General features: G+C 49.9%; 9 protein-coding genes across 9 annotated transcripts; 3 read left to right on the top strand and 6 right to left on the bottom strand.

The window, feature by feature from the left end:
• Positions 1 to 18: 18 nt before the first annotated feature.
• Positions 19 to 2152, top strand: N7477_000645 (DNA topoisomerase 3; the record flags this gene model as incomplete). Its single annotated transcript, XM_056962308.1, has 6 exons — positions 19 to 105; positions 154 to 354; positions 407 to 585; positions 648 to 817; positions 865 to 1324; positions 1375 to 2152. The coding sequence occupies 6 exons, from the start codon at positions 19 to 21 to the stop codon at positions 2150 to 2152; spliced, it is 1875 nt and encodes a 624-aa protein (XP_056827311.1).
• A 1063-nt stretch (positions 2153 to 3215) lies between these two features.
• On the bottom strand, positions 3216 to 3631 carry N7477_000644 (uncharacterized protein; the record flags this gene model as incomplete). Its single annotated transcript, XM_056962307.1, has 2 exons — positions 3216 to 3524; positions 3554 to 3631. 2 exons carry the CDS (start codon positions 3629 to 3631, stop codon positions 3216 to 3218), a joined length of 387 nt encoding a protein of 128 aa, XP_056827310.1.
• A 552-nt stretch (positions 3632 to 4183) lies between these two features.
• On the top strand, positions 4184 to 6304 carry N7477_000643 (uncharacterized protein; the record flags this gene model as incomplete). Its single annotated transcript, XM_056962306.1, has 7 exons — positions 4184 to 4375; positions 4425 to 4554; positions 4611 to 4687; positions 4742 to 4856; positions 5153 to 5493; positions 5562 to 6051; positions 6120 to 6304. 7 exons carry the CDS (start codon positions 4184 to 4186, stop codon positions 6302 to 6304), a joined length of 1530 nt encoding a protein of 509 aa, XP_056827309.1.
• A 248-nt stretch (positions 6305 to 6552) lies between these two features.
• N7477_000642 (uncharacterized protein) lies at positions 6553 to 7599 on the bottom strand (the record flags this gene model as incomplete). The annotated part of the gene is made up of 1 exon (XM_056962305.1): positions 6553 to 7599. One exon carries the CDS (start codon positions 7597 to 7599, stop codon positions 6553 to 6555), a length of 1047 nt encoding a protein of 348 aa, XP_056827308.1.
• A 783-nt stretch (positions 7600 to 8382) lies between these two features.
• On the bottom strand, positions 8383 to 9840 carry N7477_000641 (FAD-binding oxidoreductase; the record flags this gene model as incomplete). The annotated part of the gene is made up of 3 exons (XM_056962304.1): positions 8383 to 8929; positions 8989 to 9671; positions 9733 to 9840. 3 exons carry the CDS (start codon positions 9838 to 9840, stop codon positions 8383 to 8385), a joined length of 1338 nt encoding a protein of 445 aa, XP_056827307.1.
• An 870-nt stretch (positions 9841 to 10710) lies between these two features.
• On the bottom strand, positions 10711 to 11441 carry N7477_000640 (DUF4149 domain-containing protein; the record flags this gene model as incomplete). Its single annotated transcript, XM_056962303.1, has 3 exons — positions 10711 to 11229; positions 11296 to 11329; positions 11410 to 11441. 3 exons carry the CDS (start codon positions 11439 to 11441, stop codon positions 10711 to 10713), a joined length of 585 nt encoding a protein of 194 aa, XP_056827306.1.
• A 303-nt stretch (positions 11442 to 11744) lies between these two features.
• Positions 11745 to 14403, top strand: N7477_000639 (ATP-dependent DNA helicase 2 subunit KU80; the record flags this gene model as incomplete). The annotated part of the gene is made up of 11 exons (XM_056962302.1): positions 11745 to 11873; positions 11923 to 11977; positions 12027 to 12093; positions 12146 to 12213; positions 12266 to 12434; positions 12485 to 12545; positions 12597 to 13109; positions 13160 to 13545; positions 13604 to 13815; positions 13864 to 14333; positions 14386 to 14403. 11 exons carry the CDS (start codon positions 11745 to 11747, stop codon positions 14401 to 14403), a joined length of 2148 nt encoding a protein of 715 aa, XP_056827305.1.
• Positions 14404 to 14715: 312 nt separating this feature from the next.
• Positions 14716 to 15909, bottom strand: N7477_000638 (Qc-SNARE protein; the record flags this gene model as incomplete). The annotated part of the gene is made up of 2 exons (XM_056962301.1): positions 14716 to 14767; positions 14825 to 15909. The coding sequence occupies 2 exons, from the start codon at positions 15907 to 15909 to the stop codon at positions 14716 to 14718; spliced, it is 1137 nt and encodes a 378-aa protein (XP_056827304.1).
• A 268-nt stretch (positions 15910 to 16177) lies between these two features.
• On the bottom strand, positions 16178 to 17507 carry N7477_000637 (SIP1 domain-containing protein; the record flags this gene model as incomplete). The annotated part of the gene is made up of 2 exons (XM_056962300.1): positions 16178 to 17174; positions 17269 to 17507. 2 exons carry the CDS (start codon positions 17505 to 17507, stop codon positions 16178 to 16180), a joined length of 1236 nt encoding a protein of 411 aa, XP_056827303.1.
• Between the last annotated feature and the right edge of the window lie 563 nt (positions 17508 to 18070).

Here is an 18070-nt window from a genome sequence, read left to right as displayed (position 1 = left end):
GTTGCGTGCTGCATCTTCATGGCACGTAAAATTCTCTGCGTGGCAGAGAAGCCTGCCATAGCTCGTGCCGTGGCCACGCATCTGTCTGGCGGTTCCTTCCAGACCGTAAGTGTCCCATATATCGTGTTGAACAGTGGCTGATGTAAAGGGCAGCATGCAATTCGTGGCAATCAATATGTCAAGAACTATGAGTTCGATTTCAACTTCGGAGGTCCCTGGGGAAATTGCTCTGTTACCATGACCAGCGTGATCGGTCACCTTACAGGCCTGGATTTCGAACGTCAGTACAAGGGCTGGATGTCTTGTCCTCCTGGGTCGCTATTTGAAGCCCCAGTGCAAGAGTCTGTTGACAAGGTTGCTTTTTTTGATATAGCAGAGCGGATCGGGCTTGCTAATGTCGACCTAGGACAAGCTGGCAATAGCTGAGAACATCCGTAACCAAGCCAGATACAGCAAGGCACTCTTTATCTGGACTGATTGTGATAGAGAAGGAGAGCATATTGGCTCCGAGGTCAGGAACCAGGCAAAGGCTGGAAACGCTCGTATTGAAGTCAAACGAGCCAAATTCAGCAACACGGAGAGGGCGTAAGTCTGGATTTTAGTTGATGTCAAAATGCCTTACTGACCGCACTGGCTCTTGATTTTAGCCATGTCCTGCGTGCTGCGAGGGAGCCCGTCGAGCTGGATGAATTTCAAGCTAACGCGGTGGCTGCTCGAATTGAGCTTGACTTGCGAATTGGCGCCGCATTTACTCGTCTGCAGACTCTTCAGCTTCAGGCTGTCGTTGCAGCCTTAAAGGAGAAAGTCATCAGTTATGGTAACTACCACTACGGTCTTACCAGAGTTTGGACTCACACTCTACAGGATCATGTCAATTCCCTACCCTGGGCTTCGTTGTCGATCGGTATCTGCGCGTGAAGAACTTCAAACCAGAAACTTTCTGGAGCATCAAGGTCATGCATCAGCGAGAAGGGAAGAAAGTTAACTTCCTATGGAAACGTGTTCATCTATTCGATCGAGCGGCCGTCACAATGATGCTGGAGCGATGCTTGATGGCCAAGCAAGCCAAGGTCACAAAAGTCAATTCAAAGCCCAAGAGTAAATGGCGCCCCTTACCCTTGACAACCGTTGACCTTCAGATGATGGGCAGTCGTTTTCTTCGTATGGACAGTCAGACCATCATGAAAGTGGCAGAGGCGCTTTACACCAAGGGTTATATCAGCTATCCCCGAACAGAAACAGACCAATTCGACAAGGCAATCGATCTGAAGAAGCTAGTCGAGAAACAATACCCCGACGATTCATGGGGCCAATACGCTCGAGAGTGAGTGACGTGTGTCAATGATTCCCGGTTTGTAACTAACAACTTTGAAGCCTTATCGACGGGAAGTTCAGGACCCCCCGGTCTGGCCGTCATAACGACAAAGCCCACCCGCCCATTCACCCCGTGTGCTGGGTCTCACAAAGCCAATTGAATGCAAATGAGAAGAAAGTGTACGAGTTCGTGGTCCGGCGATTCCTTGCTTGCTGCTCTGAAGACGCAAGAGGTCAAGGCAGTGAGATTGAAATTCAATATGGGGAAGAATTATTCCATGCCAATGGTCTGATCGTGCTGGAGAGAAACTACCTCGACGTTTACGTCTACGATAAATGGGAAAGCAGTCAACAACTCCCCAAATTCGAGAAAGGAGAAGTCTTTGAACCTACCGAGGCAAATATTGCTGAAGGCAAAACCACAGCTCCAAGCTTCCTGACAGAACCCGAGCTGATTGGTCTGATGGACGCCAATGGCATTGGCACCGACGCGACCATGGCAGAACATATTGCCAAGATTAAGGAACGCGAATACGTCGTTGTGCACCAGCGAGGTACTGGTCGCACGAAGGTTGAAGAACTCATTCCAACCCGACTGGGCACTGCCCTCGTCGAAGGGTACGATAATATAGTTGCGGGCCTTTCAAATAGTATCTCGCTCAGCAAGCCTTTCCTTCGCAAGGAGATGGAATTGCGCATGTTAGAGATCTGTGCCGGCACGAAGACCCGGCAGGAGGTGGTGCAGCAGAGTCTGGATATGTATCGAGAGGTCTTTATTCATACCCAACGGCGGATTGAGATGTTGAAAGCCGCGTGCCGCAAATATCTTGTTGAGTGACTCGCTTCATGGGTCGCGCTTGGATTCAAGGGTCGAAAGCAAATTGCAATCGACTTTGATTCTGTTGGTCAAAGTCTGCGATTTTGTAAATAAATGCTTGGTCAGTACCGAGGGCCAAGAGTATGCTCAGCATGATCCGAACCACATTCTCGAACAACAGGTCTGGTTGAGCGCCGAGCGGGGGCATGGGCATGGAACTTCAAGCTGGACAGAGGCCCGCGACCCCCGCCAATTGAGAAGCAAGATGTTTGTTCCGTGCTCAATCTTGAGTCCGAGTTGCGGCTGCCGAGTGCTATATCTTCACAATAATCTATTCGGCCTTGAACCTGTGTGAGATGGACATCTTGATCTCACACGGTGCTAGAACGGCGTCCTCGGAGAAGACATTTGTAGTCGAGGTTTTTTGACAGGCCTGCTCTATAGCATAAGCCGAGGCTGCCACATTACGCGCATCCAACTGGCTCGATCTAGGAATGGACAGCTGAACTTGACTGTGATAAATGGAATCCTCACTTAAAAGCCCCAGAGTATTGTAAACAAGAATCCGGTTCAAGGGAGTAATCATTACTTCTTAATGGCAGGACTTGAAGATGACCATGAGAGGTAAATTGATGGGATGACCAGAACGTCCAAAGTAGACGATGTCTTGAAGACAGGAATAATGTCACAAGCCTAGCTGATTGAGCTAGTCTTTTGCAATTAGTCCCGGGTTTTTCCGGTTCAAGTCTCTCGACCAAGCAAATACAATAGCAAAAGACTCTGACCTACCGGGCTTTGGAGTCCATTTCACGCACACTCAGCTCATTATATGCGCTGGAACACGAGCTACTCATGGACGTGGTCCTCCGCAAATGAAGCTTCATCCTGATGTGTCCGTATTTAAGCAATGCTTTCTACCCATTCAGAATCTTACAGGGACATCGGGAATTCCAAATGTGTCTTTTAGCGATGTACAAGATAGTTTTAGTCTCGAAGACCCGAGAAGGGGACATCAATTCGATGGGGAGTTACATTGACGGTCCATGTCAAAGAGCCTGCCTACATCAACCTATCGTGGATAAGGTCAATGATCTAGGGTCCGAGCAAGGACGAACTGTCGGGCCGTCTTAAGCGGACGTGAGTACTCCGTATGTGATGGGGTCCATGGGGGGGCTTTGATCAAGATAGTGCAGTTATGAGACGACTTCAATGTGATAGTACTGCGCCAAGGGTCCAGGGCAGGAGATCTGAAAGTGGCGTCAAGATAGCCTTGGGCCAAAGCAGCCTTTGGCAGGAGAAACCTCATCAACATCAACATCAGCTTCCCTCTCAGAGCATCCTCGCCGTCAGTGGCGTGCACTTCTGGGGCAAGGTCATTTGAGGAACGCTGGCTCTGGAGAAAAACATGGTTTTTTCCCGCACGATGTATTTGAACTTGCGACTCTTGCTGAGAGCTTCGGCTTCTGGAAGCGTGACGCAATCGACAGCGGCTGCGTCCATGATAGGCCGACCCGTTGATCAGTTCCTGGATTTCGCACGCAAGCAGCGGATTGCTTCGAATGCTTGTCCATATAGAAGCCCCACTAGCGACACTAGCAGGCCGCCACCCGCTCCCTAAGCGGTGCCTTCGATGTCATTGGCGTTGATTCGCCTGGTGACCCACGATTCCCGGACCCACCTCCATATTCTTTTTGCGGGGCGATGCCACTGTCTCCATGTCCACAGGGGATTCTCGGCTCCTACGGCAGTGGCTCGTGGAGAACAGGGAAAGACCTTCTTTAAATCAGGCCCAGTACGGCCACCATGACTCGATTGGATGTGCTCGTCCACTATTCGCAGCCCATGTCACACTAGCGAAACGGGAGTGAGCGAGAGTGGCCTGTGGTTGAAACCTTGAGATGAATGATATCAGGACGTTGCATCATTCTGGAGACTCTCGATTGCGCATTGACTTCTGTACATAAAGAATTGGTCTTCCCCGCATGATGGTGTTTGTTCTCGCCAAGCGGTGCTCTTTGAACTTGTGATGCTGTCTATAAATCAACATCCAATATGAATGAACTTGAAAAGGACGGATTCAAGCAAAGTGATAGCTCAGACGAGCCTCCTAGCTTTGACCACCAGGAAAAGGGGGACAGTATCCTACCTGAGGTCGAGAATCGGGGAGCGAACAGCCTGAATGCTGTCTTCGAGAACCCACTTGCTGGATTCCCCCCGCGAAAAGCTCTTCCGGCATGTGGAGCAGTTCTGCTCCAGATATGGCCTGATGGCTGACCTGGAGGTCTTCCAATAGGGTGCACTCATCTCTCAGTCTCCTGAGTCTGCAACAAGTCTTCCTGAATTGGATGAAGTTGACAAAGTGGCTCTTACCAGGGAGCATACTCATAAATGGTCGCAGCCATGGCAACTCTACTTTCTTGCAAGTTTGTCTGCCCTAAATAACTGTCATGACTTTTACTAAAAATTTCTATCTTGAAAGTCATGTGCTCGCTCGCTGCCGCCGTCCAGGGAATGGATGAGACTGTCAACAACGGTGCTCAGGCCATCTACTTGAAGGTATTGACCATGCCAAGCTATCAGGACGTATATGGAGAATTGACCAGTTCGTAGCGACTTGGAATTGAGAACAATGACAATCTTACCGGTCTTGTCGTCGGCGCTCCCTACTTGGCCTGTGCTATTCTGGGTTGCTGGCTGACCGAGCCTTTGAACCGAGTCTTCGCCCGTCGCGGAACTATTTTCATCTCCTGTTTCATTGCTTCCGTCGCTTCTGTCTGAGAAGGTGTTTGTAATTCATGGGTCAATTTATTTATTGCGCGCTTTGTTCTCGGACTAGGAATTGGCTCCAAGCCAACGACAGTCCTAGTCTACGCCGCCGAATGCTCCCCGGCCCCTATTATAATAGGGGCGCTCTCGTGATGATGTGGCAGATGTGGACAGCTTTTGGCATCATGCTCGGCAATATTATGGGGGTTGCCTTCATGAATGTCGGTAACGATTTGAACTGACGTCTGATGCTAGGCTCTACCGTTGTTCTTCCTGTCATTGTCTGTACTCATGTCTACATCTGCCCCGAGTCGCCCAGATGGCTGATTCAGCATGACAAGATCGAAAAGACCTATGAAAGCTTCAAGGTTCTACGATCTACCGATATTCAGGCAGCGAGAGACTTGTACTATGCCTATGTGGCTGTACAGTTGGAGCGTAAAATCAACAAGGGAAAGAACTTTTTCACCATGTTCCTGGAGCTCTTCACTATTCCTCGCAACGGTCGCGCCACTTTGGCTACCTGGATCGTGATGTTCATGCAGCAATTTTGTGGTGTTAATGTCATTGCCTACTATTCTACTACTATCTTCCAGGTTGGTTATCTACACCTCATCACACGCTGGACACCTCCTTAATGGACTTTTGCTCACAATTCGACTAGGACTCTGGATACAGTTTATCAACCGCGCTTCTAGCCTCCATGGGCACAGGTATTCTTAACTGGGTCTTCGCTCTACCAGCCGTCTTAACTATCGACACCTGGGGTCGTCGCAACCTACTTCTCTTCACGTTCCCTTTCCTGGCCATCTTCCTATTCTGGTCAGGCTTCTCGTTCTGGATCGAGCCAGATGTCCCCGATAGCAAGAAAAGAGTTGCAATGGTCACGGCCGGCATGTACCTGTTCGAAGTATTCTACTCGCCAGGTGAAGGACCAGTCCCATTCACCTATTCGGCCGAGGCATTCCCTTTACATGTCCGAGAAGTTGGCACGTCGTGGGCTACTGCTACCACATGGTGCTTCAATTTTATTCTTTCCTTCACATGGCCTCATCTTCTCAATACTTTTAAGCCACAAGGGGCTTTCGGGTGGTATGCAGCTTGCTGTCTCCTTGGTTGGGTCTTGGTGTTGCTCTTCGTTCCGGAGACAAAGGGTTGGTGCTTCCTTGATATTTCTCGTTCACCTTACTCTATGGCTCGTACTAATCCGTCACTCTATTAGCTCTTACATTGGAAGAATTGGACCAAGTGTTCTCGGCTTCGACCAGGAAGCACGCCTCTTATCAGCTCAAAAATGCTGTTTGGTACTTCCGTGTTTGGGTCCTGCGACAGAAGCTTGATCCTCTTCCCAAATTCTACCAGGGTGCGGAGCATCTTGCGGAGGTCGGCGACACTCCGTCCAAGTAGACACCTTTTCACAATTTTAGGACTGTTTACTCACTTTCAAATATCTATGCAGAATGTTTGCCTCGAAAATGTACACTTTGAATTTTTTTTGGGCTAACAGTACTTTGTTTGAGCCTCTTAGAGTCAAGAACTTATTCAATGCAAATGATAATATTTAAGCTCAATAAAGCCGCTATGTGCAACGCGATAAGAGCAGGCACTGAAGTTCCCAAAGAAATCAAAGTATAACACTCATCTCCTCGGACGATCTACTCGGGCTTTTCTCCCTTCAGTTCCAGGAAGTGCTTCACAACACTTGTGACCTGTTCTTCAAAGCTCAAAAATTTGAAGCCCATCACTTCCTCGGTTCTTCTCGCATTTATTCTGCACTTCCTAGTTGGCTGTGTTCCATTGTTAGGGAGAACGCCGCGTGCAACAGCATTAGGGAAATGCTCTGCCACAATACTTGTCGCATTCTGCCAAATAGTTCCAGCATAGTCATCAGAGTTGCCAATATAACTTTCTGCAGGGACGCTCGGGTCAAGAGCCTTGACATGCATGAATGCAACATCATCGACATGAACACTGCAGCCGACAATGGGGTTGTCGGACTTGTTTCCAAGAACCGGCCCGATAGCAACCGCATTAGTACCGACAGCGATATGTTTAGCGTCCCTCACGAGCTCGTTCTTGCCGATCACGAAAGACGGGTGAATATTGGTCACGTCGAAATGGGGTTTCCGGTTTCTGACAAAGGCCTCAGTTGCTTGGAGAGCGACGATCTTGCTGGCATTGTACGCGTGGAAGTCGGATGGATATGGACCGGATGGCGGAGGCAGTCTTGAATTGTGGTCCACGACAAAACCATCAGGTGCATTAGTGTCGAACATGTACTTGGCAGAGACCATTGCGGCAACGGATGAAGTGATCACAATGCGCCTGACATCGGGTGCGCCGAGAGCAGCTTCCAGGATATTGGTTGTTCCAGCGACGGCGGGCTCAATCAATATCTTTTCATAATCCTCTGGTTTGATCTCTTGCTTGAGAGGGACCGGTGAGGCAATATGAAGAATGTAATTGACGCCCTTGACTGCTTCGTTGTATGCGCCATCGACCATGAGATCTGGGACAATGACAAACGTGAGCTTATCTGCGGGGTTGAGCTTCTTGATAGATGGCGCAGAAAGAAGTTCTTCCTTCTTCGACTCGGACCGCACTGCAGCTCGAACTTGGTATCCGGCCTTCAAGGCTGCGACGAGGGTTCGGAACCCAACATGGCCAGTGCCACCGGTGATCAAAACAAGGCCTTTGGACATGTTTGCGATTTGTAGCTAGAAGCAATTGATTTCAAGTCCTTGATGAGTGAAGAAGTTGGATGGAGATAGTTTAAGAATTCCAAACACGAGGAGCTTCTAAGCTACTTATACATTTTCCACAGGCAAGCACGACTGTCCCACGGGAGCTACGGAACCAACGTTTGCAATACGAGTTCCAAAGATCATGGCCGCAATAGTCAAAGCCACTGAGTTTAGAAACGAAGAGCATGTTGTGCACACGGTCCACGATTTAAAATGAATCATCTGAATAATCAGGGATCATTATAAATCACATCAGAGGAAGATATAATGCGTCGGAAATGATAGCCTAGCCAATCGATCAGACGGCTCGACTTTAAAGACCCTGGGAAGCTGTCTACCGATGATTCATCTGAATTTCATCGTGCTTACAAATCACGGGTCGAGTCGATCCGACAAATTCTGACCCTGATTGCCCTAGCGCAAGTGTAAGGAATGCGCCAAGACTGCTGATTAATCATGTCTCTTGTAGCAATGGCTGTCACTAGACGCATTCGTAGACAGGTGAAGAGACCTACTAACCCTGTGGAGTCACCGGACCTTATATGAGACTCTTGTGGCGCACGCTCTCATTGAGTCTATACGACGGGCGCACGCTCGGAGAGGCTGGCCTTAGAAGGGAATATATTAGCATGCCACCTCAGGTGTCATAGATACTGGTTGTAAGCTGGTTCATTCTGCTCTCTACCGTAAATCATTTGACGCGGCAAGTCTTCCCAAAAGACACTAGGTTAAACACGCAATTTACTCAAACGACCAACCACCAGTCTTGTCCGCAAAGAAGTTATCGGGGTCATACCTCTTCTTGATCTCCTGCAACTTTGCGAAAGTCGAGAACGTCTGTAAAGGATGTTGATCATAGTTTGCATCATTGATGAACAAAGGAAGACCCTCGGCATTCCCAGTTGACTTGACCATATCCCGATAACTGGCCTGAACGGCATTGAAATCGGCTTCGCTCATACCAGGCGGGATTGTGATGAGATAGTAGAGCCAAAACCACGGACCATCAGGCATTTGCATCGCATTGCCGCCCTGCGCATTGCTGGCATCCGTCAAACTCTTGGGAACTGGCTGAAAATCGAGAGAGAGGAGGGTGTATTTGCCTTTGTTGGTCTCAGCCCATTCACGCCACAAATCCAGTGCGTTCTCATAAGATCCATCACCGGGACGGTGAAATCCGACGCGGAATATGTTGGCGCCGCGGGAAATCTCGGTGGACATGGGGATGGGCATGTTGACTACCTCGAGGTAGGTTTTGACACCGGTAGTGTCCAGGAGAGGAGTAATGCTAGTAAAGCTGGAGAAAGCATCACCCGGGTCCGGGCCATCATAGACCAGGAACATAACATGGCCTCGTCCAGGTTCAAGTTCAGATCAAGCGTTCCCAGCTTCTCATAGGTGCCAATAATCGCCGCCTTAGGATCGGTGTTATACTGAATGAAGTTTCCGATCGCCTCGATGACATTGTCCTTTTGAGGGAACGCGTAGATGAGATTGCCAGCCCAGAATTCACCAGAAGGCCGACTCTGCACGGTGTATTTTGTCACCACTCCATACGCATTCCCGCCGCCGCCTCGAGAGGCGAAGAACAGATCGAGGTTGGTCTCGTTAGAGGCTGTCACGATCTCACCCGAGGGTAGAACTATCTCCAACTCACGGAAAGAGTCACAAGCTAAGCCGTATTGAGGCGAAAGGTAGCTCATACCTCCACCCAGAGCCAGACCGGTTCCAACGCCAGCAAGTCGGGCGCCGACCACGGTACGATGGAATTGCGCAAAGTACTCGTAGATGTCGCCAAACACACCACCAGGCTCATATGTAGCCAGGGTAGTATTAGGATCGTATGACTTTTTGGTCATATAGCTCATATCGAGAAGTGCCCCTTTGTCAACAGAGGAGTAAAAGGTATTCGGATTGTGGCCGCCAGCCTTAATGGCAAACCGACTGTCCGCGGCTCGAACTGCTTGAAGAACAATAGAGACATCCTGAGCGGTTTTCGGATACACCACACAGGATGGCCTATACGAATCCTGCAGGGTGCTCCAGTATTCAATGCTCTCAATATAACTTAAAATTGAGCTCGCTACTGACTACTTTGGAAGAACCCAGGTGAGTAGTGATGTTCGCGCATGCTGCGGGATCTGCAGCTGTGCCGGCCACGGGCGTGATACTAGCCAACAGGGGAATGAGAGGTATCATGGTCGTGCTTGAAGCCCTTCTAAGGACTCCAAGGGTTACTGGAAGGGGTTGAAATATAACATTGTCATTCACCGGGGGGGGGGGTTAGGGTGGTCCTCGGTATGTGTACACAACGGGAATTCGACGGGCTGAAAACTAAGACTCGGAAGGGGATTCAGGGGCGCCGATCGCACCTGTTAATCGGAACGAGTGCCGGAATTTAAGCATCCGGGGTGGAGAGTCCGGACTCAGCTAGCCTCTCCCGTTCGGTGTTTCGTGAGTCCCACAGACTTGCAACCTGCCCTCCATTATCGAGCTTTGCGTCAATCACTGTCTACATGCGTCGTGCGCCATTGTGATCGTGCGGTGCCTGCTCTGGTCTTCATTACGATTCATCCGTCCATCTTATGTAGACAACGATCAGCTTGAATCCCCGGGTTTTTATTCGTAGGTGCACAGTTGGTTGATAGTCCGCGAAACTCCCGATGAAAAGGACGAGGTCAAAGGCGTGACAGAGTGGGCTGCATTGATTACGGGTCAGGATTCAAGAAAGACCATATATTGTGAAGAGGTTTATCCAATCCGTAACACGCATTTGGACCGGCTTCACCTTGGGAGTCCGTGCCAATGTATTCTTCTCCTGGTACTTTGTACTTTCCGAGGGCAATGTGCATTTGTCCTTCATTGTGAATCATGCCAAGGAAATGGAGTCTGCGGGTTTGATTGGAGAATAAGCCCTCATATCAAATTGGACACCTTCTATTGATGCAGATATCCAAGACATGAACAGAACGGGCATTAAATTGAGATACAATACACAGTGTAAAGATGAACTATATAGATGTCACCTGATAACAGTCGCGAGCCCGTACTTGGGTCCTGGCTACTCATTTACTCCAGACGCTTGCTCAGCACAGCTCCGTACCAGACGGTGGCAATGAGGCTGACCATGTTGACCAGGCTGGACATGCCGTGCACTCGACCGAAGCGCTTGTTCAGAGCGACCATCTCCTTGGAGTGGGGAGCAGGGTCGTAGCTCTTCTTCCCGTCACGGGTTTCTAATAAGGTCAGTCTTGGACACAAGATTTGGAGCATTATGCTCTTGAAAAGGAAGTAGGTACCTTGATGCTTCCGCTCGCGCATGATTCTGGTCGTCAACGGACGCAGCCAGAACATGTTGATCAATCCGGTCAAGGCGACGGTGGCCAAGGGCAGCAAGGTATTGAGGCGGTTCTCTGGGGCGGCAAGGCCCGAGATACCCAGAGCCTTTCCACCTCGGCTGGCCGTCAGAGCTACGGCCACGGGCAGGGCAGTCTGCAAAGAGAAGTAGATAGGGAAGATGGCGGTCTGTAAAGTGGCAAACTGCGGGCGCGGCAGGGCGCGGAAGGCGACTATTCCACCTACAAAGGACTATTTGGGAGTCAGATAGGTTGGTGCTACGTTGCAAGGTGATAATTAATCATATAATGAGCTCACCTGGAAGAACTGGGTACCCAGAAGGGTGCCGTAGCTGGAGCGTGTCAGTAGGATTCGATAAGGCCAGAAGCCTGAGCTTTGTCTTGCTCTGAGTTTGCATGGCATGAAACGTACGTGAGGACGTGATATGGGCGAGGGTCAGTCATTTTGGTGAGAGTATGATGGTTGGCTCAAGACCGTAGTTCAGTTCGGATGTGGGGAGATTTTGAGACGGAAGAGATGCCAGAGCTTTCTACACCCACTGCCAAACACGGTTGACAATTGTATTGCCACCAAACATCTTGCACAGATGGGTTATGCACACGCATTATTGTAAAGTCCACGCGCATCAAGTGATGTCATGTGCAGCGCGTTTCGAGGCTAAACCGAAAAGGAAATATCACGCGTCTGCCTACTTCGCGCCTGTCTTTTCAATCCTCCCACATTTCTTTCTTCTCAATCATCTCACAATGGCGGAGAAGGAAGCGACCGTGTACATTGTTGACGTCGGCAAATCCATGGGGGAGCGCCACCATGGCCGCCTCGTCACGGACCTTGAGTGGGCGATGCAGTATGTGTGGGACAAGATCACCACTACAGTACGTGGAACTCCATTGGTTGAAAGCACCTTTTAATTCAATGATTCAGGTTGCAACGGGTCGAAAAACAGCTACCATTGGTGTGGTTGCCCTACGCTCAGATGGTAGGAATCCAAATGCTTCATATGACTTTGGCTAAAGAGAGTGATTCAGACACGTCAAATGAGCTGGCGGGTGATCCCAGCTTCTCCAATATCTCCGTGATCCAAGGGATTGGGCAGTATGTTAATCCTTTGGCGCCTAGAGGACTTTTTGACTGAGGCGTTGATTAGGGTTCTCATGCCTGATATTCGGAAGCTGCGAGCTTGCATCAAGCCCAGTCGAACTGACAAAGGCGACGGTATGTGAGGAACCGCTTCCCTAGTCGAATATTGTAGGCTTATATTTTCAAGCCATCTCATCAGTCATCCTTGCTATCCAGATGATCAGCGCATACTGCAAGAAACTCAAATACAAGCGCAAGATCGTACTCATCACTAATGGCACGGGTTTCATGAACAATGAGGGCATTGATGACATTCAAAAAAAGATTCAGCAAGACGGAATTGATTTTGCTGTCATGTGAGTCCTCTTTTATCTTGATTTATCTCAATGTGGCTGATGGTTTCCAGCGGGGCGGATTTCGACGATCCAGAGTTTGGTATCAAGGAGGAGGATAAAGATATTCATAAGGTGATCTACCACTGTAAAAGTCATCTGAAGACTCGCTTACGCTTGATATAGGCCCAAAATGAGGCCCTTCTCAGGGAATTCGCCAAGGGCGTCGATGGCCTCTACGGAACATTGGGGGAGGCCATCGCAGAAATGGATATCCCGCGCGTCAAAATCACGAAAAGCCTGCCATCTTTCAAAGGTTTTCTCCAACTTGGCGATGCTACAAAATACGAAACTGCGTTGCGCATACCTGTTGAACGCTACTTTCGAACCTATGTTGCCAAACCCCCATCGGCAAGTTCCTTCGTCATTCGGTCGACCGCACAGGGCGAAGATGAAGATGTTTCTGCTGCAAGCCAAGCACCAGGAGATGAATCCCTTACGACGGTGCGGACATCGCGAACATATCAAATCACAGACAAGTCCGCGCCGGGTGGTAAAATCGATGTCGAGCGAGACGACCTTGCAAAAGGCTACGAATACGGACGCACAGCCGTCCACATCAGCCAGACTGATGAAAATATCACAAATTTGGAGACTTTTGCTGGTATGGATCTCATTGGATTCGTCCAAAGCGACAAGGTGGGTATTTGAGCACTCTCGGTCTATACTGAACTAACTTCGCCCTACAGTTTGATCGATATCTCCCCATGTCCAACAGTAACATCATAATTCCACAGCGAGGAAATGACAAGGCCTCGCTTGCATTATCTTCCTTCATTCATGCTCTGTTTGAGCTCGAATCCTACGCTATCGCTCGATTAGTAACCAAAGAGACCAAGCCGCCATTGATTGTCTTACTCGCGCCGTCCATCGAGCCTGAATACGAATGTCTCATTGAACTGCAGCTGCCGTTTGCGGAGGATGTAAGATCCTACCGATTCCCACCACTAGATAAAGTGGTCACTGTCTCGGGAAAGATTGTCACCGAACACCGCAACCTTCCCAGCGACGACTTGCAAGAAGCGATGAGCAAATACGTGGACAGTATGGAGTTGGACCTGAAGGATGATGACGGGTTTGTGGTACATTTGATCCTTATAAGTCTCATTGAGCTAACCAAAAGAAACCACCAGTGACATTATCCCCGGTCTACCTATTGAAGAGGCTTTCTCCCCATTACTGCATCGAATCGACACCGCGATACGTTATCGCGCCGTCCATCCTAATGGCCCCATCCTCGAGCCCTCAGAACGCTTGGCCAAATTCGCCAATCCACCCGAAGATCTCGTCAAGAAATCAACCCCATACCTCGAGAAGCTGATCTCAGCAGCAGACGTCAAAAAGGGTACGTCCTTCACTTACCAACAAACCTCTCCATACTAATCACCAATAGTCCCACCCAAGAAAAAGGGTAGTAAACGCCAACGCGAGACCGAAAAGCCCCTCTCCGGCCTGGACGTTGATGCTCTACTCCTGCAAGAACCTAAACGCTCCAAGATCTCCGCCGAAAATGCCGTTCCGGAGTTCAAGCAGATGCTTTCACGCGCCGAGAGCGTCGACACAATCCACGATGCTGTGAAGCAGATGGCTGCTGTTATCGAGGCCCAGGTCAAGCATAGTCTCGGCGATGCTAACTACGATCGTGTTATTGAAGGCCTTGGAACCATGCGCGAGGAACTAGTTGATTATGAAGAGCCGGCACTCTATAATGAGTTCCTGCGCGTACTGAAGAGAAAGATTCTGGGTGAAGAATTGGGTGGGGATCGACGCGAGCTGTGGTGGCTTGTGAGGAAGAGTAAATTGGGACTTATTGACCGAGTTGCTTCTGAGCTGTCAGATGTTACCGAGGAGGAGGCCAAGGAGGTATGTCTGACCCCTAGGATATCTAATTGTGGATGTGCTGACTTGAATACAGTTCCTCTCGGCTACTTGAGAGTTGGATGTCCTGTGCCCTTAAGTTTGCTCTGCGTGTTGCTAGCATCAGAGAATAATGTATGTCATGAAGCGATACATCTAAGTGTTGAGTGAAAGTCCACGCGCCTATTTGTGTAATGATCATACGATACAAAAAACAAGTCAAGCTCGACATTTCTAGAGATCGCCCGTGCTGGGAATAAGAAAAAATCATAACAATCAATACGTGAACGCTCAAGTGGGAATGGAAATGCAGATAGCCCTGCGGTATACATCACGGCCATAAAAAGGAGACAAGAACGTTAGTCGTCCGCTCGCATCCATATTAGGATTACGAGATTTTGCCGATGCGCTTCTTGCCAATATCAAGCTTGGCTTTCAGTCTGAATTCACTGTTAGTAAGAACGACCAGATATAAAGAGACAGAAAGAGTAACGTACCGGTCAGTATCCTCGTCAGCCAACTTCAACAATTCATTCTGCACCTCCAACTCCTCGTGTATAGCTGTGCCTAGCTCCCGCTGGCGAATAATGATCTTCAAAAGCTCATCGACATTCTGATCTTGGCTCTGCATCATCTGTCTTTGCAATTGCAGCACACCGTTGTTGTCAAGCTCGCGCGTACGTTCCGTTTCCTTACCGAGGACTCGTCCGGATTTCGCCGGAGTCCTACGCCCTTCGCTCGAGGAATCGTTTCCACTTCGCAAGAGTGCATCTTTATCCTGCATCGAAGCCACAGCGTGGTCGAGTTTGCTCTTGGTTGCCATGGCGTGGAGCAAGTCCTCCAGTCCGTCTTTTTCTTTACGCGCGTTGATGAGGAGGTCCTTACGGCGACGAATTTCGCCATCTCCGAGACTAGACGATGCACTTGAGTCACCCGACTTCGTGCCGTGGCCACTGAGGTTCTTGAGGCCTTCTTCCAAGGTGGTGATCATCGTCCCCGCACGGACGAGGCTACTCTTTGCTTGCGCGGAGCTCTCATGTTGTTTCTGAGGGGTCGTCTCTTGGTCGCGGCGGGAGAGCTGGAGCCGGGCGTCATGGAGGTGGGATTTCATATCGCGATAGTAGTCGAGCCATAGCGTCGGGTCGGTGATAGGGGCGTTCGTAGAACCGGGATCTGTGATGGCGGCATGAAGGCGTGCCGAGGTGTTGCTTGTTCCATTGACTGCGGAGGCTGCGGCGGTCGGGAGATTCAAAAATGCTCTCCAGGCCGGTGAGGTACGCCAACGAGCATCGGGGGCTTCGTTGATCGCGCGAAGGTACTCTTCCAAGCCGATACGACGCTCTTCACGGAAACGAGAGTTTTTGTTCGTGTTCGAAAACCAAGATTTCGAGGGAAGAGGCACCGGAGGCTCTGCATTTGTCTGATTGACCAGAGTGCTGTGGAAAGCGGAGAAGTCGGAGTAACGCTTGGAGACTGTGAACGAGCGGAGCGGGAGGCGAAGGGTAATGTGGTAAATGGTGTATGGCGGAGAAGTGTTTGAGAGAGAGGCCGTTGGAATGGCGATCTCAACGGTCGGCGCCATTGCTGCGCTAGAGAGAGAAGAGGGAAGATGAAGAGGAGAAGAGTTGGGGGGTTTAAAGCTGCAGTTGACGCATGACGCAGAGAGCCCGATGGGGTTTAGCTCCGTCAGGCACCTCTTTGGATCGGCGATCACGTTTGATAAAGACAATGTCAATATGGGGCAAGGATGATTATGTCTTGATATGTTTTGTTGATGGAAATTACATGGAATTACATGGCATCAGGCTTGGGGTATCTCAGTCAGACCAAAGAGCGTTCCCGAGCACGCTTCAACTGGCCCAGGTTCGACGTGCCTCCAGTAAGTCACGCTGTCCAAAGAATTCGCCGACAATGGTGAGGATCATGTCAAGCATGGCACGAGTTAGCTGCGACACATAATCTGCCTCATCTTGATCACTTCGTCCTGCTAGTTGAGTGTCATCGTCACCCAGTAGTTGGGCCTGAAGACGCGCTTTTGCAGCCTCCAAATCGTCCAACTCCGTCTCAGCATCGGGCAATTCAGAGTCGCCAGCATCCACAACCTCTGCCTGCTCTGTCATCACAGGGTCAGATTCTCCCTGTGGAGATGTACCTCCTAAGCTATCATCTTCTCCGGCATCTGAATCACAGTCATTCTGAGCTTCCTGGCTGTTCTCTTCTCCGATCTTTTCGCAAATCTTGGCAGCTCGTTTGCCAAGGTCGCGAATGGCTCCCACATCCTCCGTAGACAGCTCGCCCACTTCACGACACTTCCCTGATATCCCCCAGACCCAAGCTCCCATACGTCGAATACTTTCGGCCTTCTGGTGACGAACGACGTCGGACAGCTCTCGCGCGACAATGCCTAGTGCTCCGAGTACAGTGTGAGAATCCATGCACGCCAGTTGAGTCATGTGTGGATCCACCGAAAGTATCAACCGCCGCCATACCTTGCGTGCAGCTTCGTGGCCGCGAGGAAGACTGATAGGATGGGAGTCGTCGAGGGCGGCGATAGCGCCAGCTGGAGGTGTACATCGTAAGGTTGATCGGAGAAGTCGAAATCGATGGCGGAGGAGATCGTAGCAGATATTCTGTGCTTCTGGAAATGCATCTTCAACGGCAGCGACCGTAGTCTTCCTGGCATCGGCGGGAGCAATGAAGGCCTCGTCCTCGAAAAACCCTGCCGGTAAAGAGTGTGACTGCGGCTCAGGGACGACAGCTACCGTCACAGTGTTCTCTTGCGCCTTGTTCGTTTCTTGTTTGGAGGTTGCGGCGATGAAGAGCGATGGTAGGGCATTGGCTTCGGATCTAGAGAGTTGTTCCAAGGTCAGATCGCCACAGGGTTTACAAGGATTGGTGTTTATCAGCTGGTATACACCGACTACTGATATCAAGGACTTACCGGACCATGCGCAGGTACTCCAGAGCACCATCTGGCTCATCGTAAGTCAGCTCATCGCCGCCGTCGTCGAGACCAGGGAATGCGCTTTTCTGGCCGAAAATAGGGTTGTTGCGCGGCCGCTCTGCAGCCATCAGTGCAGACCCGCTGTCACTGTCATCCTCTCTGGATATACGTGGTCGCTTGGGCTCGGAGTCAAACCCAGCCATGGATGCTTTGCGCTTGTCAGCCATCACGGGCATTGCAGGAAGAAAAGTTGCGGAGCTTGAGCTTTGGGCCCGCCTTGCTTATCGAGCTTATCGCCCGATAAGCTCGATTCAGACAGGGTCTCTTGGCGCCGAACGAAGAGCTAGAAGAAAGCTTTGGGTGCGGGTCCTTGCAACAAGGAAAGCAGATGTTATAAAGACTTTTTGATTCTTCAGAGGCGCAACCTTAAAAATTTGTGTGAGATCCAGTCTATTTCCTAGCATATAAACCCATACGTCGATTTTGCCAGGTCTGGAGGGTTTAGATACAACGATCTGGTTTTTAGTCTAACTCTAACTATGTTTTGTTAACTTAGATCGATCCCAGCGTCATCGGGACAATTGTCTCGAATTGTTTGAGGTCTTGAGGTTCGTCCACTGGATGCAGATGTCTAAGAAACAGAAGAATGTGCTTTAGAGCTCCTGAGCATAGACGATGAACATGTAATATTCGTTACGAAGAATACCACTAGAACGGATATCACGAAGCATGCATGGGTTCTTTGACATGTAAGAGAAAACGCAAATAGTGAATTCTGGAAATAGTGGTACTTGCAGAT

This window comes from Penicillium maclennaniae, assembly GCF_028827695.1.
Source record: "Penicillium maclennaniae strain IBT 15551 chromosome Unknown utg000001l:1.0-3280838.0:1.0-3283122.0, whole genome shotgun sequence".
NCBI classification, from domain to species: Eukaryota; Fungi; Ascomycota; class Eurotiomycetes; order Eurotiales; family Aspergillaceae; genus Penicillium; species Penicillium maclennaniae.
The sequence above is the reverse complement of the archived record's forward strand: the minus strand, read 5'-3'. Positions and strand labels throughout refer to the sequence as shown.